Source organism: Oncorhynchus mykiss, chromosome 24, assembly GCF_057628025.1.
Source record: "Oncorhynchus mykiss isolate SJ-2025 chromosome 24, ASM5762802v1, whole genome shotgun sequence".
NCBI classification, from domain to species: domain Eukaryota; kingdom Metazoa; phylum Chordata; class Actinopteri; order Salmoniformes; family Salmonidae; genus Oncorhynchus; species Oncorhynchus mykiss.
Genome location: NC_143045.1, coordinates 14,874,205 through 14,899,631, shown reverse-complemented (window position 1 = coordinate 14,899,631; position 25,427 = coordinate 14,874,205). Strand labels below are relative to the sequence as shown.

The 25,427-nt window shown below is 43.6% G+C and overlaps 1 protein-coding gene across 3 annotated transcripts in view; it reads left to right on the top strand.

Annotated features, from left to right (window-relative positions):
- The window catches only part of LOC110503343 (neurobeachin), a 329,781-nt gene that overhangs the window by 183,364 nt on the left and 120,990 nt on the right, over positions 1-25,427 (top strand). For all 3 annotated transcript variants that reach the window (XM_036961703.2, XM_036961702.2, XM_036961699.2), the window contains one exon: positions 16,417-16,563. In XM_036961703.2, the coding sequence (XP_036817598.1) occupies positions 16,417-16,563 (147 nt within the window). The remainder of the gene's footprint in view (positions 1-16,416; positions 16,564-25,427) is intronic.

Sequence of the window (25,427 nt, the reverse complement as noted above, 5' to 3'; positions counted from 1 at the left end):
AATGTTATGTCTATATGGAGTGTTGTAATGATGCGCAAATAGTTAAGGTACAAAAGGGAAAATAACTTATGGGTTGTATTTACAATGGTGTTTGTTCTTCACTGGTTGCTTTTTTTCCTGTGGCAACAGGTCTCAAATCTTGCTGCTGTGATATTTCACCCAATAGATATGGGAGTTTATCAAATTGGATTTGTTTTTTAATTCTTTGTGGGTCTGTGTAATCCTGAGGGAAATATGTGTTTCTAATATGGTCATACATTTGGCAGGAGGTTGAGAAGTGCAGCTCAGTTTCCACCTCATTATGTGGGCAGTGTACATAGCATGTCTTCTCTTGAGAGCCAGGTCTACCTTCAGCGGCCTTTCTCAATAGCAAGGCTATGCTCACTGAGTCTGGACATAGTCAACAATTTCCTTAATTTTGGGTCAGTCACAGTGGTCAGGTATTCTGCCACTGTGTACTCTCTGTTTAGGGCCACTTAGCATTCTAGTTTACTCTGTTTTTTTGTAAATTCTTTCCAATGTGTCAAGTAATTATCTTTTTGTTTTCTCATGATTTGGTTGGGTCTAATTGTGTTGCTATCCTGGGGGTCTGTTTGTTTGTAAACAGAGCCCCAGGACCAACTTGCTTAGGAGGCTCTTCACCAGGTTTATTTTTCTGTAGGTGATGGCTTTGTTATGGAAGGTTTGGGAATCGCTTCCTTTTAGGTGGTTGTATAATTTAACAGCTCTTTTCTGGATTTGGATCATTAGTGGGTATTGACCTAATTCTGCTCTGCATTCATTATTTGGTGTCTTACATTGTACACGGAGGATATTTTTGCAGAATTCTGCATGCAGACTCTCAATTTGATCTTTGTCCCATGTTGTGAATTTTTGTTGGTGAGCGGACCCCAGACCTCACAACCATAAAGGGCAATGGGTTCTATGACTGATTCAAATATTTTTAGCCAGATCCTAATTGGTATGTCGAATTTTATGTTCCTTTTGATGGCATAGAATGCCCTTCTACCTTGTCTCTCAGATCGTTCACAGTTTTGTGGAAGTTACCAGTGGCGCTGATGTTTAGGTATGTATAGTTTTTTTGAGTGCTCTATGGCAACGGTGTCTAGATGGTATTCGTGGTCCTGGGAACTGGACCTTTTTTGGAACACCGTTATTTTTTATCTTACTGAGATTTACTGTCAGGGCCCAGGTCTGGCAGAATCTGTGCAGAAGATCTAGGTGCTGCTATAGGCCCTTCTTGGTTGGGGACAGAAGCACCAAATCATCAGCAAACAGTAGACATTTGACTTCAGATTCTAGTAGGGTGAGGCCGGGTGCTGCAGACTGGTCTCGTGCCCTCGCCAATTCGTTGTTATATACAGTTGAAATTGGAAGTTTACATAGTCTTAGGTTGGAATCATTAAAACTCACTTTTCAACCACTCCACAAATTTCTTGTTAATAAACTATAGCTTTGGCAAGTCGGTTAGGACATCTACTTTGTGTATGACGTAAGTAATTTTTCCAACAATTGTTTACAGACAGATTATTTCACTTATAACTCACTATATCATAATTCCAGTAGGTCAGAAGTTTACATACACTAAGTTGACTGTGCCTTTAAACAGCTTGGAAAATTCCAGAAAATTATGTCATCTCTTTAGAAGCTTCTGATAGGCTAATTGACATAATTTGAGTCAATTGGAGGTGTACCTGTGGATGTATTTCAAGGCCTAACTTCAAACTCAATGCCTCTTTGACATCATGGGAAAAGCAAGACCTCAGAAAAAAATGGTAGACATCCACAAGTCTGGTTCATTCTTGGGAGCAATTTCCAAACACCTGAAGTTACCACGTTCATCTGTACAAACAATAGTGCACAAGTATAAACACCATGGGACCACACAGCCTTCATACCGCTCAGGAAAGAGATGTGTTCTGTCTCCTAGAGATGAACATACTTTGCCCTCTTCACAACCGTCTTGGTGTGTTTGAACCATTCTAGATTGTTGGTGATTTGGACACCAAGAAGCTCTCAACCTGCTCCACTACAGCCCCATCGATAAGAATGGGGGCGTACTCGGTCCTCCTTTTCCTGTAGTCCACAATCATCTCCTTAGTCTTGGTTACGTTGAGGGATAGGTTGTTGTCGCCTATTCCGGCGCCGACAGAGATGGCCGCCTCGCTTCGCGTTCCTAGGAAACTATGCAGTTTTTTGTTTTTTTACGTGTTATTTCTTACATTAGTACCCCAGGTCATCTTAGGTTCCATTACATACAGTCGAGAAGAACTACTGAATATAAGATCAGCATCAACTCACCATCAGTACGACCAAGAATATGTTTTTCGCGACGCGGATCCTGTGTTCTGCCTTACAAACAGGACAACGGAGTGGATCCTATGCAGCGACCCAAAAAAACGACTCCGAAAGAGAGGGAAACGAGGCGGTCTTCTGGTCAGACTCCGGAGACGGGCACAGCGCGCACCACTCCCTAGCATTCTTCTTGCCAATGTCCAGTCTCTTGACAACAAGGTTGATGAAATCCGAGCAAGGGTAGCATTCCAGAGGGACATCAGAGACTGTAACGTTCTTTGCTTCACGGAAACGTGGCTTACTGGAGAGACGCAATCCGAAGCGGTGCAGCCAACAGGTTTCTCCACGCATCGCGCAGACAGGAAAAAACATCTTTCTGGTAAAAAGAGGGGCGGGGGCGTATGCCTTATGACTAACGTGACATGGTGCGATGAAAGAAACATACAGGAACTCAAATCCTTCTGTTCACCTGATTTAGAATTCCTCACAATCAAATGTAGACCGCATTATCTACCAAGAGAATTCTCTTCGATTATAATCACAGCCGTATATATCCCCCCCCAAGCAGACACATCGATGGCTCTGAACGAACTTTATTTAACTCTCTGCAAACTGGAAACAATTTATCCGGAGGCTGCATTCATTGTAGCTGGGGATTTTAACAAGGCTAATCTGAAAACAAGACTCCCCAAATTTTATCAGCATATCGATTGCGCAACCAGGGGAGGAAAGACCTTGGACCATTGTTACTCTAACTTCCGCGACGCATATAAGGCCCTGCCCCGCCCCCCTTTCGGAAAAGCTGACCACGACTCCATTTTGTTGATCCCTGCCTACAGACAGAAACTAAAACAAGAGGCTCCCACGCTGAGGTCTGTCCAACGCTGGTCCGACCAAGCTGACTCCACACTCCAAGACTGCTTCCATCACGTGGACTGGGAGATGTTTCGTATTGCGTCAGATAACAACATTGACGAATACGCTGATTCGGTGTGCGAGTTCATTAGAACATGCGTTGAAGATGTCGTTCCCATAGCAACGATTAAAACATTCCCTAACCAGAAACCGTGGATTGATGGCAGCATTCGTGTGAAACTGAAAGCGCGAACCACTGCTTTTAATCAGGGCAAGGTGTCTGGTAACATGACCGAATACAAACAGTGCAGCTATTCCCTCCGCAAGGCTATCAAACAAGCTAAGCGCCAGTACAGAGACAAAGTAGAATCTCAATTCAACGGCTCAGACACAAGAGGCATGTGGCAGGGTCTACAGTCAATCACGGACTACAGGAAGAAACCCAGCCCAGTCACGGACCAGGATGTCTTGCTCCCAGGCAGACTAAATAACTTTTTTGCCCGCTTTGAGGACAATACAGTGCCACTGACACGGCCTGCAACGAAAACATGCGGTCTCTCCTTCACTGCAGCCGAGGTGAGTAAGACATTTAAACGTGTTAACCCTCGCAAGGCTGCAGGCCCAGATGGCATCCCCAGCCGCGCCCTCAGAGCATGCGCAGACCAGCTGGCCGGTGTGTTTACGGACATATTCAATCAATCCCTATACCAGTCTGCTGTTCCCACATGCTTCAAGAGGGCCACCATTGTTCCTGTTCCCAAGAAAGCTAAGGTAACTGAGCTAAATGACTACCGCCCCGTAGCACTCACATCCGTCATCATGAAGTGCTTTGAGAGACTAGTCAAGGACCATATCACCTCCACCCTACCTGACACCCTAGACCCACTCCAATTTGCTTACCGCCCAAATAGGTCCACAGACGATGCAATCTCAACCACACTGCACACTGCCCTAACCCATCTGGACAAGAGGAATACCTATGTGAGAATGCTGTTCATCGACTACAGCTCGGCATTCAACACCATAGTACCCTCCAAGCTCGTCATCAAGCTCGAGACCCTGGGTCTCGACCCCGCCCTGTGCAACTGGGTACTGGACTTCCTGACGGGCCGCCCCCAGGTGGTGAGGGTAGGCAACAACATCTCCTCCCCGCTGATCCTCAACACTGGGGCCCCACAAGGTTGCGTTCTGAGCCCTCTCCTGTACTCCCTGTTCACCCACGACTGCGTGGCCACGCACGCCTCCAACTCAATCATCAAGTTTGCGGACGACACAACAGTGGTAGGCTTGATTACCAACAACGATGAGACGGCCTACAGGGAGGAGGTGAGGGCCCTCGGAGTGTGGTGTCAGGAAAACAACCTCACACTCAACGTCAACAAAACTAAGGAGATGATTGTGGACTTCAGGAAACAGCAGAGGGAACACCCCCCTATCCACATCGATGGCACAGTAGTGGAGAGGGTAGCAAGTTTTAAGTTCCTCGGCATACACATCACAGACAAACTGAATTGGTCCACTCACACAGACAGCATCGTGAAGAAGGCGCAGCAGCGCCTCTTCAACCTCAGGAGGCTGAAGAAATTCGGCTTGTCACCAAAAGCACTCACAAACTTCTACAGATGCACAATCGAGAGCATCCTGGCGGGCTGTATCACCGCCTGGTATGGCAACTGCACCGCCCTCAACCGTAAGGCTCTCCAGAGGGTAGTGAGGTCTGCACAACGCATCACCGGGGGCAAACTACCTGCCCTCCAGGACACCTACACCACCCGATGTCACAGGAAGGCCATAAAGATCATCAAGGACATCAACCACCCGAGCCACTGCCTGTTCACCCCGCTATCATCCAGAAGGCGAGGTCAGTACAGGTGCATCAAAGCTGGGACCGAGAGACTGAAAAACAGCTTCTATCTCAAGGCCATCAGACTGTTAAACAGCCACCACTAACACTGAGTGGCTGCTGCCAACACACTGACACTGACTCAACTCCAGCCACTTTAATAATGGGAATTGATGGGAAATGATGTAAATATATCACTAGCCACTTTAAACAATGCTACCTTATATAAATGTTACTTACCCTACATTATTCATCTCATACGCATACGTATATACTGTACTCTATATCATCGACGGTATCCTTATGTAATACATGTATCACTAGCCACTTTATACTATACTATGCCACTTTGTTTACATACTCATCTCATTGTACATACTGTACCCGATACCATCTACTGTATCTTGCCTATGCTGCTCTGTACCATCACTCATTCATATATCCTTATGTACATATTCTTTATCCCCTTACACTGTGTACAAGACAGTAGTTTTGGAATTGTTAGTTAGATTACTTGTTATTACTGCATTGTCGGAACTAGAAGCACAAGCATTTCGCTACACTCGCATTAACATCTGCTAACCATGTGTATGTGACAAATAAAATTTGATTTGATTTGATTTGATTTGTTATTCTGGCACCACCCGGCCAGGTCTCTGACCTCCTCCCTATAGGCTGTATCAGGCCTACCACTGTTGTGTCATCTGCAAACTGAATGATGATGTTGGAGTCGTGCCTGGCCATGCAGTCTTGGGTGAACAGGGAGTACAGGAGGGGACTGAGCACACACCCCTGGGGGGCTCTAGTGTTGAGGATCCGCGTGGCAGATGTAATTGGAGAATCCAGTGGGTTCTGGTAGTCTTTAATAGTTGACTCTAAGATTTGTATTTGATCATATAGATGTTTTTGCTGTTTGTTCTTTGTTATTGAGCCAAAATTATTGGAGAAGCGGTTTATCCATACATCTCCGTTTTGGATAGATATCTCTTTGTGTTGTTGTTTGTGGTTAGATTCTATGGATTCTTCAATTACATTGAGCTGATTTCTGACGTGCTGTTCCTTCATTTTCCATAGTGTATTGTTGTATTGTTTTAGTAATTCACTATAGGGAAGGCGTAGGCTCAGGTTTTCTGGGTCTCTATGTTTTTGGTTGGATAGGTTTCTCAATTCTTTCTTAGGTTTTTGTATTCTTCATCAAACCATTTGTTATTGTTGTTAATTTTCTTAGGTTGTCTGCTTTAATTTTTTTTTGATTTGATAGGGAAGTTTAGAGGTCAAATATACTGTTTAGGTTTTCTACTGCCTAGTTTACACCTTCACTATTGCAGTGAAGCATTTTGTCCAGGAAATTGTCTAGAAGGGATTGAATTTGTGGTTGCCTAATTGATTTTTTGCTAGATTTCCTCACTACTTTCCTTCCAACTATAGAGTTTCTTAATATTATTCTGTTCCTTTGGCTTTGATGCCTCATGATTGAGGAAAGCTCTGTTTATGTAGAGTGTGATTTTGCTGTGATCTGATAGGGGTGTCAGTGGGCTGACTGAACACTCAAAGAGACTGTGTTGAGGTCAGTGATAAAGTAGTCTACAGTACTCCTGCCAAGAGATGAGCTACATGTATACCCACCATAGGAGTCCCCTCGAAGCCTACCTTTGACTATATACATACCCAGCGTTCGACAGAGCTGCAGGAGCTGTGACCCATTTTTGTTGGTTATGTTGTCGTAGTTGTGTCTAGGGGGGCATATGGGGGAGGGAATGCTGTCACCTGCAGGTAGGTGTTTGTCCCCCTGTATGCTGAGGGTGTCAGGTTCTTGTTCAGTTTTGGCATTTAGATCCCCACAGACTAGTACATGTCCCTGGGCCTGGAAATTATTGATCTCCCACCCTATGATGGGGAAGCTGTCATTGTTAAAGTATGTGGATTCTATTGGGGGGATATAGGTATCACACATGAGGACATTTTTCTCTGTTGAGATCATTTCCTTATTCATTTCTAGCCAGATGTAAAATGTTCCTGTTTTGACTAATTTAATAGTGGGTTAGGTCTACTCTATACCAAATTAGCATACCCCCTGAGTCTCTTCCCTGTTTCACACCTGGTAGTTTGGTGGATGGGACTACCAGCTCTCTGTAGCCTAGAGGGCAACCAGTGGGTTCTGTCTCCTTTATACCATGTTTCTTGTAGGATGAAAATGTCTGTATTTCCAATTTCTTTGAAGTCTAGGTTCCTACTCTTTAGGCCAAAATTACCTCAGACCTTGTATATTCCAGGATGAGATAGTAAAAGCTTTGTGTTCCATAGTGCCTAGTGTTGTTGTTTTTTGGTTTAGGCCTAGACCAATACAGTAGGTGTGAGCAGAGCATGTTGAGCATCTGATACAAACCTCTTAGGTCACAGGATGGGGCTTGGTTGGGTGTAATAGTGGGGGTTGGGCCGGTTGCTCTGCTCACTGCCTGAGCATATGTCCTGCTGTCATGTTGAGGTCATTGCCGCAGGGGAGGGGAGAATGGGGTGGGCAAAAGGGGCATAGGTCTGATATGGGGGGGAGCCAGGGTTTGCTTGGGGTGGTCTTAGCTGGTTGGAGTGCGGCTGGTGATGCTGTGGTCTGGGTGTAGGTCCTCTTTGCGTGGGTTCTCTCGGTGCAGGTCCTTCAGGAGGGGGTCTTTCAGGTCTAGGAGGGTGTCTCGCTGGTCTGAACGGGGTGTCCATTGCTCTGTTGCTCCTGTGTGTGGTGCTGGGTCCTGGCAAAAGTTGGAATTGCTGCCTTGTAGAGGTGGACCTGGTCGTAAAAGGCTGTTCAAGTCCAGGGTGGAATGATGGGCCAGGTAGACAGTAGGTTTTGAGGCACAGTCCTGGGAAAAGCTTGCATTTCACCCACTGGCAGGGTGAAAGTCCTTTTGTGGTAGCAGGGTGGAGATAACCAATTGTGCGTTGGGGAAAGTGGAAGAAGTTTTTTCACTCCCCCACTCTTTGAACCCCTGAAAGTCCTACTGGAACTGCATGAGGATGCCCTGTGCCATTACTGTCCCAGACTTGTACACGTTGACAGAGGTTGTTTCAATTTCCTCAATGTCTATCATTCTAAGTTTCCACCCTGGGACAATACCCTCTCTCTTGACATAGGGGTAGTGAGCTCTTATAGCATTGTGCCATGCAAGGGGATGGTCTGTGTGGAAAATGAAGTTGCTTACCTTCCCCTCTTTGTAGAAGTCAGCAAATAGTGTCTCTGGATTGTCCTTGAGGAGCTTTTTTGGTACTCATTCTGTGTAGTGTTATTTTTTATATCCATTGGGTACTGTGTTGTAATAACCTCTGGACAGGGATAAGTCATGGGGGCTCCAAGGCCTCTACATTTGGGGTGGGGGGAGGGGCTGTGGAACTCTCCTGCCATTGTTAGGCTCAAGAGTTTTCATACCTCTCACTTCACACTTCAGCACTAATTGATCAGGTCAGTTTCTTCCCTAGCAGCTTGGTAGCTTAGTACTCTTATTTATGAAGCTGTATATAACAAAATGACCTAGAGATTGCTGTATTTTACTTTTTGGATTCAGAAGTAGCTTATATTACTCATTCAGTTTTGTGTTGGATAGTATTTCCAGGTTCCGCTGTTTTTCTTCTGCCGGTTTTGGTTTGTTAGAAGTTTTTTCTTGATAGTCCTTGGTAGTAATAGTCCATTGAAGTCATTTTGTCCAAAATCAAGGTTTTAGGTATGAAATTGTGATTGGATTGAAGCTTTTGATGTTGAGGTTAGTATCCTGTGTAAGTCCTTGTGAAACAATTCAAGTTTATCTACATTTAATCAACTCTAATTCAATATTTTTGATCAGGAGCTTATGCTCTCAGTAATTCTCTCTTATTGATGTTGGTGGCATGCCTGTGGAAATCAGCATGGTTTGTTTAGTCTAGTTCCCACTCAGGTCATCTGCTCAATCATGCCAATCAGAGACTCAGCTGCTCTGCTCAGCTTCCCCTCATTGACCCAATGCAGGGCAATGACGTTTTACTGAATCACAGTTTTAAGTTTCACTCGTCTCTTTGATGCTAAATGGCTGGCTGGTTGCTGGCTGGCTGGCTGCTGGCTGGCTGCTGGATGACTCTGGCCTTTAATGCTACACAACATTAAACGCTACACATGTGTCTGATGAAAGCTCTCCAGACAAGAGACAGAGCAGGAAGTTGTTTTTTACAGTAGTCGTGCTGACAACAGTTGCAGGAGAACTCTTCAAGACAAGGTGCTTGTTTCTTCTGGGAGCGCCAGGCGTACTGAGAGCCACGCTGAGAGAAAACATGGCAGACGAGTTTTGGACACCTCCCATTTCTCCAGACATGTTCTGAAGCTTTTCTTACACAGAGTTCCTTCTCCAATTTCTCACAGATATTGTATGACCTTAAAGAAGACAAATCCTCACAGGCATCTCTGTGCAGTGATGTGTGGCAGGCGTGTGCTGGGGATGGGGTTGGGGTGTGAATGGGTTGAGCTGGTATGTGCTGGGGTTGGGTTGGGCTGGAGCTAGGGTTGGGATGAGGTTGGGGTTGGGCTGGGATGGGGATGGGTCTGACAACTTGATGAAAGCAGCAAAATACATTCAATGTATGGTGTGGATGTACTGTATAGTCTGTATGGTGTGGATGTACTGTATAGTCTGTATGGTGTGGATGTACTGTATAGTCTGTATGGTGTTTATCTACTGTATAGTATGTATGGTGTGGATGTACTGTATAGTATGTATGGTGTGGATGTACTGTATAGTCTGTACGTACTGTATGGTGTGGATGTACTGTATTGTCTGTATGGTGTGGATGTACTGTATAGTCTGTATGGTGTGGATGTACTGTATAGTCTGCATGGTGTGGATGTACTGTATAGTATGTATGGTGTGGATGTACTGTATAGTCTGTATGGTGTGGATGTACTGTATAGTCTGTATGGTGTGGATGTACTGTATAGTCTGTACATACTGTATGGTGTGGATGTACTGTATAGTGTGTATGGTGTGGATGTACTGTATAGTCTGTATGGTGTGGATGTACTGTATAGTCTGTATGGTGTGGATGTACTGTATAGTCTGTATGGTGTGGATGTACTGTATAGTCTGTATGGTGTGGATGTACTGTATAGTCTGTATGGTGTGGATGTACTGTATAGTCTGTATGGTGTGGATGTACTGTATAGTCTGTATGGTGTGGATGTACTGTATAGTCTGTATGGTGTGGATGTACTGTATTGTCTGTACATACTGTATGGTGTGGATGTACTGTATAGTATGTATGGTGTGGATGTACTGTATTGTCTGTATGGTGTGGATGTACTGTATATTCTGTACGTACTGTATGGTGTGGATGTACTGTATAGTCTGTATGGTGTGGATGTACTGTATAGTCTGTATGGTGTGGATGTACTGTATATTCTGTACGTACTGTATGGTGTGGATGTACTCTATAGTCTGTATGGTGTGGATGTACTGTATAGTATGTATGGTGTGGATGTACTGTATAGTCTGTACGTACTGTATGGTGTGGATGTACTGTATTGTCTGTATGGTGTGGATGTACTGTATAGTCTGTATGGTGTGGATGTACTGTATAGTCTGTACGTACTGTATCGTGTGGATGTACTGTATAGTATGTATGGTGTGGATGTACTGTATAGTATGTATGGTGTGGATGTACTGTATAGTCTGTACGTACTGTATGGTGTGGATGTACTGTATTGTCTGTATGGTGTGGATGTACTGTATAGTGTGTATGGTGTGGATGTACTGTATAGTCTGTATGGTGTGGATGTACTGTATAGTCTGTACGTACTGTATGGTGTGGATGTACTGTAAAGTGTGTATGGTGTGGATGTACTGTATAGTCTGTATGGTGTGGATGTACTGTATAGTCTGTATGGTGTGGATGTACTGTATAGTCTGTATGGTGTGGATGTACTGTATAGTCTGTATGCTGTGGATGTACTGTATAGTCTGTATGGTGTGGATGTACTGTATAGTCTGTATGGTGTGGATGTACTGTATAGTATGTACGTACTGCATGGTGTGGATGTACTGTATAGTCTGTACGTACTGCATGGTGTGGATGTACTGTATAGTCTGTACGTACTGCATGGTGTGGATGTACTGTATAGTCTGTATGGTGTGGATGTACTGTATAGTCTGTATGGTGTGGATGTACTGTATATTCTGTACGTACTGTATGGTGTGGATGTACTGTATAGTCTGTATGGTGTGGATGTACTGTATAGTCTGTATGGTGTGGATGTACTGTATATTCTGTACGTACTGTATGGTGTGGATGTACTCTATAGTCTGTATGGTGTGGATGTACTGTATATTCTGTACGTACTGTATGGTGTGGATGTACTCTATAGTCTGTATGGTGTGGATGTACTGTATAGTCTGTATGGTGTGGATGTACTGTATATTCTGTACGTACTGTATGGTGTGGATGTACTCTATAGTGTGTATGGTGTGGATGTACTGTATAGTCTGTATGGTGTGGATGTACTGTATAGTCTGTATGGTGTGGATGTACTGTATAGTCTGTATGGTGTGGATGTACTGTATAGTCTGTATGGTGTGGATGTACTGTATAGTCTGTATGGTGTGGATGTACTGTATAGTCTGTATGGTGTGGATGTACTGTATATTCTGTACGTACTGTATGGTGTGGATGTACTCTATAGTGTGTATGGTGTGGATGTACTGTATAGTCTGTACGTACTGTATGGTGTGGATGTACTGTATAGTCTGTATGGTGTGGATGTACTGTATAGTATGTATGGTGTGGATGTACTGTATAGTCTGTACGTACTGTATGGTGTGGATGTACTGTATAGTCTGTATGGTGTGGATGTACTGTATAGTCTGTATGGTGTGGATGTACTGTATAGTATGTATGGTGTGGATGTACTGTATAGTCTGTACGTACTGTATGGTGTGGATGTACTGTATAGTCTGTATGGTGTGGATGTACTCTATTGTCTGTATGGTGTGGATGTACTGTATTGTCTGTATGGTGTGGATGTACTATATAGTCTGTATGGTGTGGATGTACTGTATAGTCTGTATGGTGTGGATGTACTGTATAGTCTGTATGGTGTTTATCTACTGTATAGTCTATATGGTGTGGATGTACTGTATAGTCTGTATGGTGTGGATGTACTGTATAGTCTGTACGTACTGCATGGTGTGAATGTACTGTATAGTCTATGGTGTGGATGTACTGTATAGTCTGTATGGTGTGGATGTAATGTATAGTATGTATGGTGTGGATGTACTGTATAGTCTGTATGGTGTGGATGTACTGTATAGTCTGCATGGTGTGGATGTACTGTATAGTCTGTATGGTGTGGATGTACTGTATAGTCTGTACGTACTGCATGGTGTGAATGTACTGTATAGTCTATGGTGTGGATGTACTGTATTGTCTGTATGGTGTGGATGTACTGTATAGTCTGTATGGTGTGGATGTACTGTATAGTCTGTATGGTGTGAATGTACTGTATAGTCTGTATGGTGTGGATGTACTGTATAGTCTGTATGGTGTGGATGTACTGTATAGTCTTTACGTACTGTATGGTGTGGATGTACTGTATAGTCTGTATGGTGTGAATGTACTGTATAGTCTGTATGGTGTGAATGTACTGTATAGTCTGTATGGTGTGGATGTACTGTATAGTCTGTATGGTGTGGATGTACTGTATAGTCTGTACGTACTGTATGGTGTGGATGTACTGTATAGTCTGTATGGTGTGGATGTACTGTATTGTCTGTATGGTGTGGATGTACTGTATAGTCTGTATGGTGTGGATGTACTGTATAGTCTGTATGGTGTGGATGTACTGTATTGTCTGTATCGTGTGGATGCACTGTATAGTCTGTATGGTGTGGATGTACTGTATAGTCCGTACGTACTGTATGGTGTGGATGTACTGTATAGTCTGTATGGTGTGGATGTACTGTATAGTCTGTATGGTGTGGATGTACTGTATTGTATGTATGGTGTGGATGTACTGTATAGTCTGTACGTACTGTATGGTGTGGATGTACTGTATAGTCTGTATGGTGTGGATGTACTGTATAGTCTGTATCGTGTGGATGTACTGTATAGTCTGTATGGTGTGGATGTACTGTATAGTCTGTATGGTGTGGATGTACTGTATAGTCTGTATGGTGTGGATGTACTGTATAGTCTGTATGGTGTGCATGTACTGTATTGTCTGTATGGTGTGGACGTACTGTATAGTCTGTATGGTGTGGATGTACTGTATTGTCTGTATGGTGTGGATGTACTGTATAGTATGTATGGTGTGGATGTACTGTATAGTATGTATGGTGTGCATGTACTGTATAGTCTGTATGGTGTGGATGTACTGTATAGTCTGTATGGTGTGGATGTACTGTATAGTCTGTATGGTGTGGATGTACTGTATTGTCTGTATGGTGTGGATGTACTGTATAGTATGTATGGTGTGGATGTACTGTATAGTCTGTATGGTGTTTATCTACTGTATAGTCTGTATGGTGTGGATGTACATTATAGTCTGTATGGTGTGGATGTACTGTATAGTCTGTATGGTGTGGATGTACTGTATTGTCTGTATGGTGTGGATGTACTGTATAGTCTGTATGGTGTGCATGTACTGTATTGTCTGTATGGTGTGGACGTACTGTATAGTCTGTATGGTGTGGATGTACTGTATTGTCTGTATGGTGTGGATGTACTGTATAGTATGTATGGTTTGGATGTACTGTATAGTCTGTATGGTGTGGATGTACTGTATAGTCTGTATGGTGTGGATGTACTGTATAGTCTGTATGGTGTGGATGTACTGTATAGTCTGTATGGTGTGGATGTACTGTATTGTCTGTATGGTGTGGATGTACTGTATAGTATGTATGGTGTGGATGTACTGTATAGTCTGTATGGTGTGGATGTACTGTATAGTCTGCATGGTGTGGATGTACTGTATAGTCTGTACGTACTGCATGGTGTGGATGTACTGTATAGTCTGTATGGTGTGGATGTACTGTATAGTCTGTATGGTGTGGATGTACTGTATAGTCTGTACGTACTGCATGGTGTGAATGTACTGTATAGTCTATGGTGTGGATGTACTGTATAGTCTGTACGTACTGCATGGTGTGGATGTACTGTATAGTCTGTATGGTGTGGATGTACTGTATAGTCTGTATGGTGTTTATCTACTGTATAGTCTGTATGGTGTGGATGTACATTATAGTCTGTATGGTGTGGATGTACTGTATAGTCTGTATGGTGTGGATGTACTGTATTGTCTGTATGGTGTGGATGTACTGTATAGTCTGTATGGTGTGCATGTACTGTATTGTCTGTATGGTGTGGACGTACTGTATAGTCTGTATGGTGTGGATGTACTGTATTGTCTGTATGGTGTGGATGTACTGTATAGTATGTATGGTTTGGATGTACTGTATAGTCTGTATGGTGTGGATGTACTGTATAGTCTGTATGGTGTGGATGTACTGTATAGTCTGTATGGTGTGGATGTACTGTATAGTCTGTATGGTGTGGATGTACTGTATTGTCTGTATGGTGTGGATGTACTGTATAGTATGTATGGTGTGGATGTACTGTATAGTCTGTATGGTGTGGATGTACTGTATAGTCTGCATGGTGTGGATGTACTGTATAGTATGTATGGTGTGGATGTACTGTATAGTCTATGGTGTGGATGTACTGTATAGTCTGTACGTACTGCATGGTGTGGATGTACTGTATAGTCTGTATGGTGTGGATGTACTGTATAGTCTGTATGGTGTGGATGTACTGTATAGTCTGTATGGTGTGGATGTACTGTATATTCTGTACGTACTGCATGGTGTGGATGTACTCTATAGTCTGTATGGTGTGGATGTACTGTATAGTCTGTATGGTGTGGATGTACTGTATAGTCTGTATGGTGTGGATGTACTGTATAGTCTGTATGGTGTGGATGTACTGTATATTCTGTACGTACTGCATAGTGTGAATGTACTGTATAGTCTATGGTGTGGATGTACTGTATAGTCTGTACGTACTGCATGGTGTGGATGTACTGTATAGTCTGTATGGTGTGGATGTACTGTATAGTCTGTATGGTGTGGATGTACTGTATAGTCTGTATGGTGTGGATGTACTGTATAGTCTGTATGGTTTGGAAGTACTGTATAGTCTGTATGGTGTGGATGTACTGTATTGTCTGTACATACTGTATGGTGTTGATTTACTGTAAGGTGGGACACAGGCTGTAGAGTGATGGTCCTGTTCCACTAGACCTCTGTTACAGGATGCCTGTATGATGAAATGTGGTGGTGTTATCAGCCTCTTAATTGATCTGTCTGATCAGTGTGGTTCTGTCTGAGCGGCTGATAGATACAGTCCCCAAAGACTCTGAGCTGAAGACATATCCTCAACACTCTTTTGCCGCTTTCTAAAAACAAAAGTGTTTCATAGTTTACCTTGTCTGATAACAAATGTTGAAACAGCCTATCAGTTTAGATGCTGGAAATGTATTAAATGTATTAATATGTTTCCTGTGGGTTCTGACGTCAATAGTTATGAAATACTACAGTCCACCGCTCTTTACTCCAAGTCAGTCATCATTGGACGTTTCATGTAGAGATTGTGGGTACTGTGGTTAATCCAGACTTCCGAAGCTCGCCAAATGTTATGGTATGCGTTTTATGAATCTATCAAAACCAGATTCCCATTTGGCTCCACTGATGTGACACTTGAAAGCATTTATAATCTCCTTATCTTTCTACACTGATATGAATCTGCTCTTTGGGGTTCAGCGGAGAGGTGTTTAGCTGTCTGACTGTCTCCTGGCTGTTCTGTCTGACTGTTCTCTGGTTGTATGGCTGTTCTGTCTGACGATTGTCTAACTGTTGTCTGACTGTTGTCTGATGGTTGCCTGGCTATTTTCTGTTTTCTGACTGTTCTTTGACTGCTGTCGGGCTGTTCCCTGACTCTTTTGACTGTTTTCTGACTGTTTCCTGACTGTTATCTGACTGCTGTCAGGCTGTTCCCTGACTGTTCTGACTGTTCCCTGACTGCTCTGACTGTTCTCTGACTTCTGTCGGGCTGTTGTATGACTGTTGTCTGACTGTTGTTGGGCTGTTCCCTGACTGTTCTGACTGTTTTCTGACTGTTCCCTGACTGTTATCTGACTGTTCTGACTGTTCCCTGACTGTTCTGACTGTTCTCTGACTTCTGTCGGGCTGTTGTATGACTGTTGTCTGACTGTTGTTGGGCTGTTCCCTGACTGTTCTCTGACTGCTGTCGGGCTGTTCCCTGACTGTTCTCTGACCGCTGTCGGGCTGTCCTCTCTCGCCACCCCCTGTTCTAACTGTTCCTACTGTTCCGTCTTTCTGTCCCCCCCTCCCCTCCCCCTCCAGACAGCGAGGAGGACGAGTTGGTCAAGTCGAAGAAGGGGTTCCGCAGCCAGGCAGTAGCCAATCAGAGCCCAGAGACGGACCTGATGTTGGATGGAGACGACGACACTGCCAGTCTGCTGCAGGAGAAGGAGATGGACAACCTGGCTGGTGAGATACACAAACACAGATGCACATATTTGTCCTATGTTTGGGTTATGGTTTATGTTTTTGGCAGTGTAAGTGTATCTGGACAGTGTTTCCAAGGTGTTCAGGTATAAGTGTAGTTCCTGTGTGGTTGTGTATGTGTGAAACACACCGGTCGGTTCTATTCTGTGTTGTTTTGGTCCTCTAGCGCTGTTCCTTCCTCGCCTGTTTGTCTCCAGAGGTCAGTCCGTCATCTCAGTCCAAGTAAATCTAAACTGATTCCGGAAGGATGATCAATCTGAACATGGCTGCATTTCAAATGGCACTCTATTCTCTAGTTAGTGCACTACTTTTGACTAGGGCTAATAGTGCTTTCGTCAAAAGTAGTGAAATACGGTGCCATTTGGAACGCATGATATGTCACCACCTACCAATCATTAACTAAACTAACATTACCTAACCTGACAAACTGAACTTTTAACCCACATTAACACTCTGATCTTACTGATTATAACGGACAGAGAAACTATGAAAACAAACTAATGAATGAAAATCACTTGAATCAACCTCCTCAGTGGAAATACATATGTAAATAAACAAATCACAATTAGTTATAAAAACACATGAGTTGGTTGTTTGATATCTAGATATTTTATTTTCATTAGAACATTGAGTCATGGACTGCACCCTATTCTTTTTGATAGTGCAATACTTTTAACCAGGGCCCGTAGCAATCTGGTCAACCAGGGCCTGTAGCTATCTGGTCAACCAGGGCCTGTAGCTATCTGGTCAACCAGGGCCCGTAGCAATCTGGTCAACCAGGGCCTGTAGCGATCTGGTCAACCAGGGCCCGTAGCAATCTGGTCAACCAGGGCCCGTAGCTATCTGGTCAACCAGGGCCCGTAGCAATCTGGTCAACCAGGGCCCGTAGCAATCTGGTCAACCAGGGCCCGTAGCTATCTGGTCAACCAGGGCCCGTAGCTATCTGGTCAACCAGGGCCCGTAGCTATCTGGTCAACCAGGGCCCGTAGCTATCTGGTCAACCAGGGCCCGTAGCTATCTGGTTAACCAGGGCCCGTAGCTATCTGGTCAACCAGGGCCCGTAGCTATCTGGTCAACCAGGGCCCGTAGCTATCTGGTCAACCAGGGCCCGTAGCTATCTGGTCAACCAGGGCCCGTAGCTATCTGGTCAACCAGGGCCCGTAGCTATCTGGTCAACCAGGGCCCGTAGCTATCTGGTCACCCAGGGCCCGTAGCTATCTGGTCAACCAGGGCCCGTAGCGATCTGGTCAAAAGTGTGCACTATATAGGAAAATAGTTAATAAGAGCTGTTCCATGACATGATGTCTGAATGTCTAGAAAATAAATTGCACGCTTAAATAATGACATTTAAACTGAATTTTAACTTGGAGGCTAAGAGGTTTTACCTGAATCGTGCCAGGCAGGCAAGAGAGCTTCATACAGCTGCCATAGCTACAGTGAAACGTGTAATATAATAATGATATATGCAATTAAGCAAACATTTTTAGTAGTGCGTGCATACCTTATTGTATGGGGGGCCCAAGCAGGATTTATGTTTTAAACCAGCACCTCAACGTTTGCAGGTTTGAAATGCTTACACTTTACTGGCTATTGCAGTGGTTCGCATCCATAGATCTAAAGGATGCGTATGTTCATGTGGCTATACATGCTCTCCACAGAACGTTTCAGAGGTTTCATTTCGAGGGTGTGGTCTACAAGTTTCTGGTCTTGCATTTTGGGCTCTTCCTATCGCCCCAGAGCTTTTCTATGGTGGTGGCTTTGGCACCGGTGAGTAGCCAGGGGATCCCATTATTGGCCTATCTGGATGATTGGATGGTCATAGTGGAGTTGAGGGAACAGGTGGAGCTCCACACTGCTACGTTTCCGATATTCAGTCTCTGGGGTTCATAGTGTATCACAAGGAAAGTTGTTTGACTCCGGCACAGCGCATTCAGTTGGTCTCAAACTCTGCTCTATGCTTTTCCTCCGTTGGTCCTGATTCAGGCCACCGTGGAGAGGGTCCATCAGGAGGGTCTGTTGTTGATTCTGGTGGCTCCCCGCTGGCCCAGAGAGTTTGGCACCCACGTCCGCATGTATGGGATCTATGGGTTTGGCCCCTGAAAGGTTGAATTTGACGGCTAGGGGTTTACCCTTGAACGTGATAAAGACTATAGAGCCGGTGCATATGCCCTCTATAAGAGGGTTGTATACATATAAGTGGGTCGCGTTTGAGGGTTGGTGTCAGGTTAAAGGAGTTTCATGTTTTAATGCTCTTTGGTGTACATTTTGCTTTCGGAGCAGGGCTTTTCTTTTTCCACATTGAAGGTTTATATGGCAGCCATCCCGGCGTGTCATGTAGGGATTGAAGGCTCTACCCTGGGGTCTCACTCTCTGGTGGTGAAGTCTCTGAATGGCGTGCGTCGGCTCAGACCAGTGTCTAAACCTATGGCATCCACTTGAGACCTGGCTTTGGTCCTGGATTCTCTGTGTGAGTCTCTGTTTGTACCATTGGAGTCTGTGAAGGTCCTTTCCTAAGTGACTGCCCTGCTCATGGCCTTGGCGGCAGCCAAGCGTGTTTTGGATCTCCACGCGCTCTCAGTACACCCTAGCTGTTTGGCGTTTGCTCCTGCTGACTATTTTACATCCTAAGTCAGAACCTTGGGAGAGAAATCTGCATATGTCTTCCAGGTCCCTGGCTTTCCAGCTGTTCCCTTTCTCACCTTCTCTGTTTCCCTCCAGTGAACAACTGAGTTTGCATGGCCTGTGTCCGGTGCTCTCTTGAGTGTACAAAACATTTAAGGACTCCTTCCTAATATTGAGTAGTGTACATTTCAGGCTCGCAAGGTAAGTATTGTTATTGGAACTGTGGTTTCTATGGACTTGGGCTGCAGTGGCAGAATGTCAGTGTGCATAGCCAAGCTGCAGCAGGTTCTAGTTCCCTATATAGTGTTCTAGTGTTTTCATTGTGTTCTCATAAGGGTGGTAGGTAGCTCTCTGAGTGCCAATAATGTGGATGCCGTTTAACGCAGCCCCGCGCACATTTCTGATTCTGAGGGGGTGGGTTAAATGCAGAAGACACATTTTTGTTGAATGCATTCAGTTGTGCAACTGACTAGGTATCCCCTTCCCTTTCTGGTAGTGTTCTCGTCAGGTTCTTGTTGGGTTCTCGTCGTGTTCGCATAGTTTTCTCATAGTGTTCTCCTTTTAACATAGTGTTCTCTTACTGTTCTCACAATGTTCTCAATGTTTTCCAACCCACCTCCTGTTCATATGGCACCAGGCTCCAGCTTTGTGGGCCAAACTCTCCAGTCAGAACTATGCTTTCTGCTGCTTTAGGTATACTTGCCTTGGCCTCACAGGGGAGAGATATCCAGAGTTCAGTCTGGTTGTGAATATAGATCAAGAGGAGCTGTTTAATGGTCTGATACACTGCCTGAATGCTGCAAACAACTTGTCCCTGAAATAAGATCAGCAAGTGCTGCGGTGGTATTATTCCTGATGCAAGCGTTTTACTGGAATACAATAGCGGATCCTGGCAGCCATCATAAATTGCTGAAATGTTTACTATGTTCCAATCACAAGGATTATAAAGCAGCAAATGGACTGAGGGAGAATCTGGTTGCTGTGCCTCCTCTGTCATGCTCACAGACCTTCTAAGAAACAGTTTTTTCTGAGGAGAAAAATGATTCCTGAGACATTTGAGAAAATAATAATGAAAGCATGATATACTGTAGCTGATGTTTCTATTAAAATATAATGGTTTACTGGTATGTTGGCATTCTGACACAGTGAATTATAATGGTAGACTATTGTATCTACAATGTTGCCATGTAAGTGGGTATAGCTTTAGAGACATGCAATGACCGGCTTCTGTCCAGAATCTCAAGAGGTACGATCAGGCTTTTAAGTAGTGACTGTGGGCGGTATTGTCCTTAAAGCACCAATGCAGTCTGTGTAAAAAAAAATCAATTCAATCATCACTGCATGTCTAATTAATCACTCTGTGTTTATTTAATGAAAATAACTCCAAAACGCGTATGGGCATTAGAATACAAATTTGAAGATATTTACATACACTGCCCTGATGAGCGGATAGGATGGTCTAGAGCCCACCCCCTTACCCAGTCATTGGTCGATTAGAATCAGTTCACATGATGTGGCCCAAAAGTTCTATTCCACCTGAACAGGCTGAATTCCAGGTCTTTCAAACAGCTCTTACACAAAAAGGGCGTTATCATCATTTTCACAATTTCAGAGTGCTATTTAGAATTCATAGTGTGGAAATGTCTTTAAAAAAACAGGTAAATAACATTTTTAAATGCACTTCCCTTTAAAGGTCCAATGCAGATCTCAATATAAAATAATTTATGGGTAACAAGTACCTTACTGTGATCAATTAATATGGTCAAAAAGAAGCAAAAAGATCTTCTTGGCAAAGAGCAATTTCTCAAGCAAGAATTTTGCTAGGAATGTCTGTGAGTGGTCTGAGTGGGAAGGGGAAATTGTAAAACTAGCTATTATTGGCAGAAAGGTTTGGAATGCTCTTCCTCATGGGTCTATTAACTAAGGGTGCATTTGTATATTCACTCTGGGGTGCCAGAGAGTGTTCAGTGCACTCTGGGCGTTTGTCAGGTTGTCCGTATGTAAATTCAGAGCGGTTCACTCTCGGAGCATTAAGAGCGTACACTGGATGCTCTGACCGAGGAGTAGGGTTGATTAGAACGTTCTGGCCTCACCACGGCAGTCAAGCTCCCAAACTAACTGGTTAAAGTTAGCTAGCTTGACCTCCCGAATGGCGCGGTAGTCTAAAGCACTGCATCGCAGTGCTAGCTGTGCCACTAGAGATCCTGGGTTTGAGTCTAGGCTCTGTCGCAGACGGCCATGACCAGGAGACCCATGGTGTGGCGGCGTCCGGGTTAGGGGAGGGTTTGGCCGGCGGGGATGTTCTTATCCCATCACGCACTAGCGACTCCTGTGGCAGACCGGTCTCAAGTGCACGCTGACACGGTCGCCAGGTGTACGGTGTTTCTTCCGACACATTGGTGCGGCTGGCTTCCGGGTTAAGCGGGCATTGTGGCTTGGCTGGGTTGTTTTTCAGAGGATGCACGGCTCTCAACCTTCGCCTCTCCAAAGTCCATACGGGAGTTGCAGCGATGGGACAAGACTGTAACTACCAATTGGATACTACGAAATTGGGGAGAAAAAGGGGTAAGAAATGTAAATAAAAAGAAGTTTGCTAGCTTGCTAGCTACTTTCAGACATAAATGAGAGAACATCTCACTCTGACCATTTTTCTCTTCCTAGCAGAGCTGGTTAGGCTTTTTTCCTGTTATCCAGAGCATTGGTGACTGTAACTGTGCTGCTGGTAACAATTTAATTATGCTTTTTTGCAGAGGTTTACTTACACCGGCCATATTCAATGGGTGTTGAGCGTTCGTAAATTTGTCAGTTATTCTGTGCTCTGGCACACTCAGACGAGAGTGCTCTGAAATCGGAGTAGATAGACAGAGCGAATTTACCAACACACCCAAATTTACCACTTGGATATGTCACCAGGCAGGCCAAAACTCCATCCCACCAAAATAGGCTGAAAGTTCAGACGGTCTTTTCAAACAGCTCTTACACTGAAAGGACATTATCATCATTTTCACAATTGCACAATATTATTAGAACCTCGTAGTGTGGAAATATATATAAAACATAGGAAATCACATTTTTGACTGCACTGGCCTTTACATATAAAGAAACACCATCCAAAATAAACTCAACCAGTTACAATGAAAACAGAGATTTCAAAAATGAACCTTTCTTTATCCAGCTACATTAATTCCAACCTTATTAAAAATGTTGGTCGAAACACTTATTTTTGGAACCATTCAAAAACCCTTCAAAAACATTATATTTTATTGCATCATGGTAAAGTTAAAGGTATGTTCACATTCTGACCAGAAGGGGAGCCCTCACTATCTCAGACTGATCTTTTGGAAGTCCTGGACATTAGGTAGTGTTCTGTCTATGTGCTCTATATCTATATGCTACAGTCTGTGTGCTCTATATCTAAACTCTACCTCTCTCTGCCCTGAGCAGTCTAAGTGGGAGATCATCCCTGTGTGTTGACAGCCTTTCTCCTTCTCTTTCTTTCTTTCTTTCTTTCTTTCTTTCTTTCTCTCTCACTCTTTGTGTGTATCACTCGCTCTCCCCTATATCTCTCTCCTCCTCCTCCTCTCTCTCTCCTGCCAACCAAAAATCAGGCCTGTGTCTGCTGCCAGAGAAGGCATGGCTTACCCTGGGCTCAGCTAGCTATTGGGGCGGGCGGAGCCTGCCCTGTGGTTACCAAACCCATGATTAGTTTCACTCCCCCTGAACACTGGCAACACCGTCTGCTCTCACTGGCATCAACACACTCCTTTTGTCTACTCATCTGTAACCCAAATCATACAAGGAGAGGAGAGGATGGAAGAGGGAGGTGTTGTGTTTAGATAGTGTCTGTTTACTGTTTTTGTTAAGATATTAATGATCTTGACTGACAGACCTTTGCATGGACCAGTCAAAAACAGGCATTCTGTACTCTCTCAATGGTGCATTATCATGCCCTAACGAGTGAAGTTCATTGTTAATATCTCTCTCTCTCTGGCATAATCGTATCCCTTACATGGGTAATAATTTGCCTTGCAAGATAATAGTGTCATAAATACTTAGACAAAACCCCATAAAATATTTCACTGCTCAGGATGTGTTGAATTACATATAATATCACTGTCTACCTTACATGTTTAAGAAATTAATCTTTATTAATTTGGAACAGTTTTAGGTTGCGTCCCTAAAAGCACACTATTGGCCTATGTGACCTGGTCAAAAATAGTGCGCTATATAGGGAATTCTTAGACTTATTCAAGCCTTTGAGAGGAATGTTGGGCATTCAGGACTGTGGGAGAATGTACAGTGCTGTTTTAATTATGACACTACCCAGAATGCCTTGTGTCTGTGTAGCAGTGCAGCAGTGACATCACTGCGACTGTCTTCATCAGACCAGACTGTTTAACATTTTTCCAGCCCCATAGACAGTCAAGACTAGAGTACACACAGAATAACACCAAGAAACTGCAACTATGTAATAGAATATTATAACTGGAATCTTTTTTTGCTATAAATTGAATTATTTGCTCAATGTACACTTTTAAATGTTCCTGAAATATTACTCTGAAGACCATCTAAGTCAAAGGTGTGTGTGTGTGTGTGTGTGTGTGTGTGTGTGTGTGTGTGTGTGTGTGTGTGTGTGTGTGTGTGTGTGTGTGTGGGGGGGTGTGTGTGAATATTATTATTCCTACTATAACTTTTTTTTTAAGGAAATTCTAAGAAAAAGGCTCCAAAAATCTAGCATTATAGTATTATCCGAATCCAGTCCTTTGGCATATGGAAACCTGTATCGTGTAAACGTTTTAATACTAGCTCCTAATTATGGAGTATACCTAGAGGGATTACAGTTTAATCCCGTCCCTGTAGCGCGGTGGATCCAGTGGATTAAGGCTGTATTGTCTCTGTATGTGCCAGAGCCCCTTCAAGCCACAACACAATGGTTCTGTACCCTCCAATGTCTTTTTATTCTCTCTCGCGCGCTCTCTGAGGGGGAGTAGACTAGAGTTCTTTGAATAGAGAGTTTATTTTGCAGAAAGACAAACCCTTTAGGTTGCTGGGAATCTCTTGCAAACAGCATCGAATATAAAACTATATCTGTCCGTTTATTGAGACGTCGGCCTAATTCTCTGTTCAAATGTAGCCTAACATGGTGCATGGTAATATGTATCTTAATGTGGAAACAATATTAAGAACAACTGTCATTACAAGATATTTACATCGGCTAATAAATAATAATGACAGTGATGTTTTGATCACGTTTTGTTTCATGTTCAAAAGCATTGCTTTCTGTTCTGTGAGAGCAACGCAGTAATTACATTGTATAATATTACGTTATATGTACACGTAGGCCTATATTGTAGGCTATACATTATATATCAGTGTATTTTGTAGTATCTATTCATGAATATGCTGTGAGGCATGTTAGGGACATATGTTCTCATAGGCATACAATAAATACACCTGAAAAGTTATTAGACCCGGGATATTACATGTTTACTGCAGCTTGTAAAGCACATATTTAACGTGTAATCAGATAAGATCCGTTTAATACAGGCAGAGAGTTTATTACAGACAGCTATAGGGCAGGCAGAGAGAAAGAGTAGGAAAGCCGATTCCACTATTCCTGAACGCTCCGTGAGCACAATGAAAGAGCGCCCAGGGAATTGAAACCAAAATCCACTTGTAATCTCGCAACAGTATCAGGCATAATTGGCTGAGGAGCACAGGATTAAGATTGACGAGGCATTAAAGGGACTCTTTGGAGTTCACGCGATCGATAAATATCCCAATTTCAAGAGCTTTCATTTGAGCTCGAGACAAATCAGCGGAGCTGACGCGCCTCAGCGATACTGCTCCAAATAGAACATGGAGAATGGAGGGAGAAGAGAGGACAGGAGGAGAGATGGAGATGGGGAGGAAGACGGGTGGAGACAGAGAGAGAGATAGCATGTGATCCCATCAGCTGACCAGAGATCAAAAAGCCATCGTAAATAAATACTGAAGGGATATCGTCAGCACAAATACAAAAGCTTTTATTTTTCCTCAAAGAAACTGTTTTTAAAAAATCGTTTAGGATGCTATGCAAATTGTCACAATCATTTTGGGGTGGTGTTGTCTCTCTTTTAGAGGCCGCAGATGTTGCTATAGTAACTGAAATAATTGTTATGAAAAATATTAATATGCAAATATGCATAATAATAGCCTATAGGTTAGAAGTGAACATTCATCAT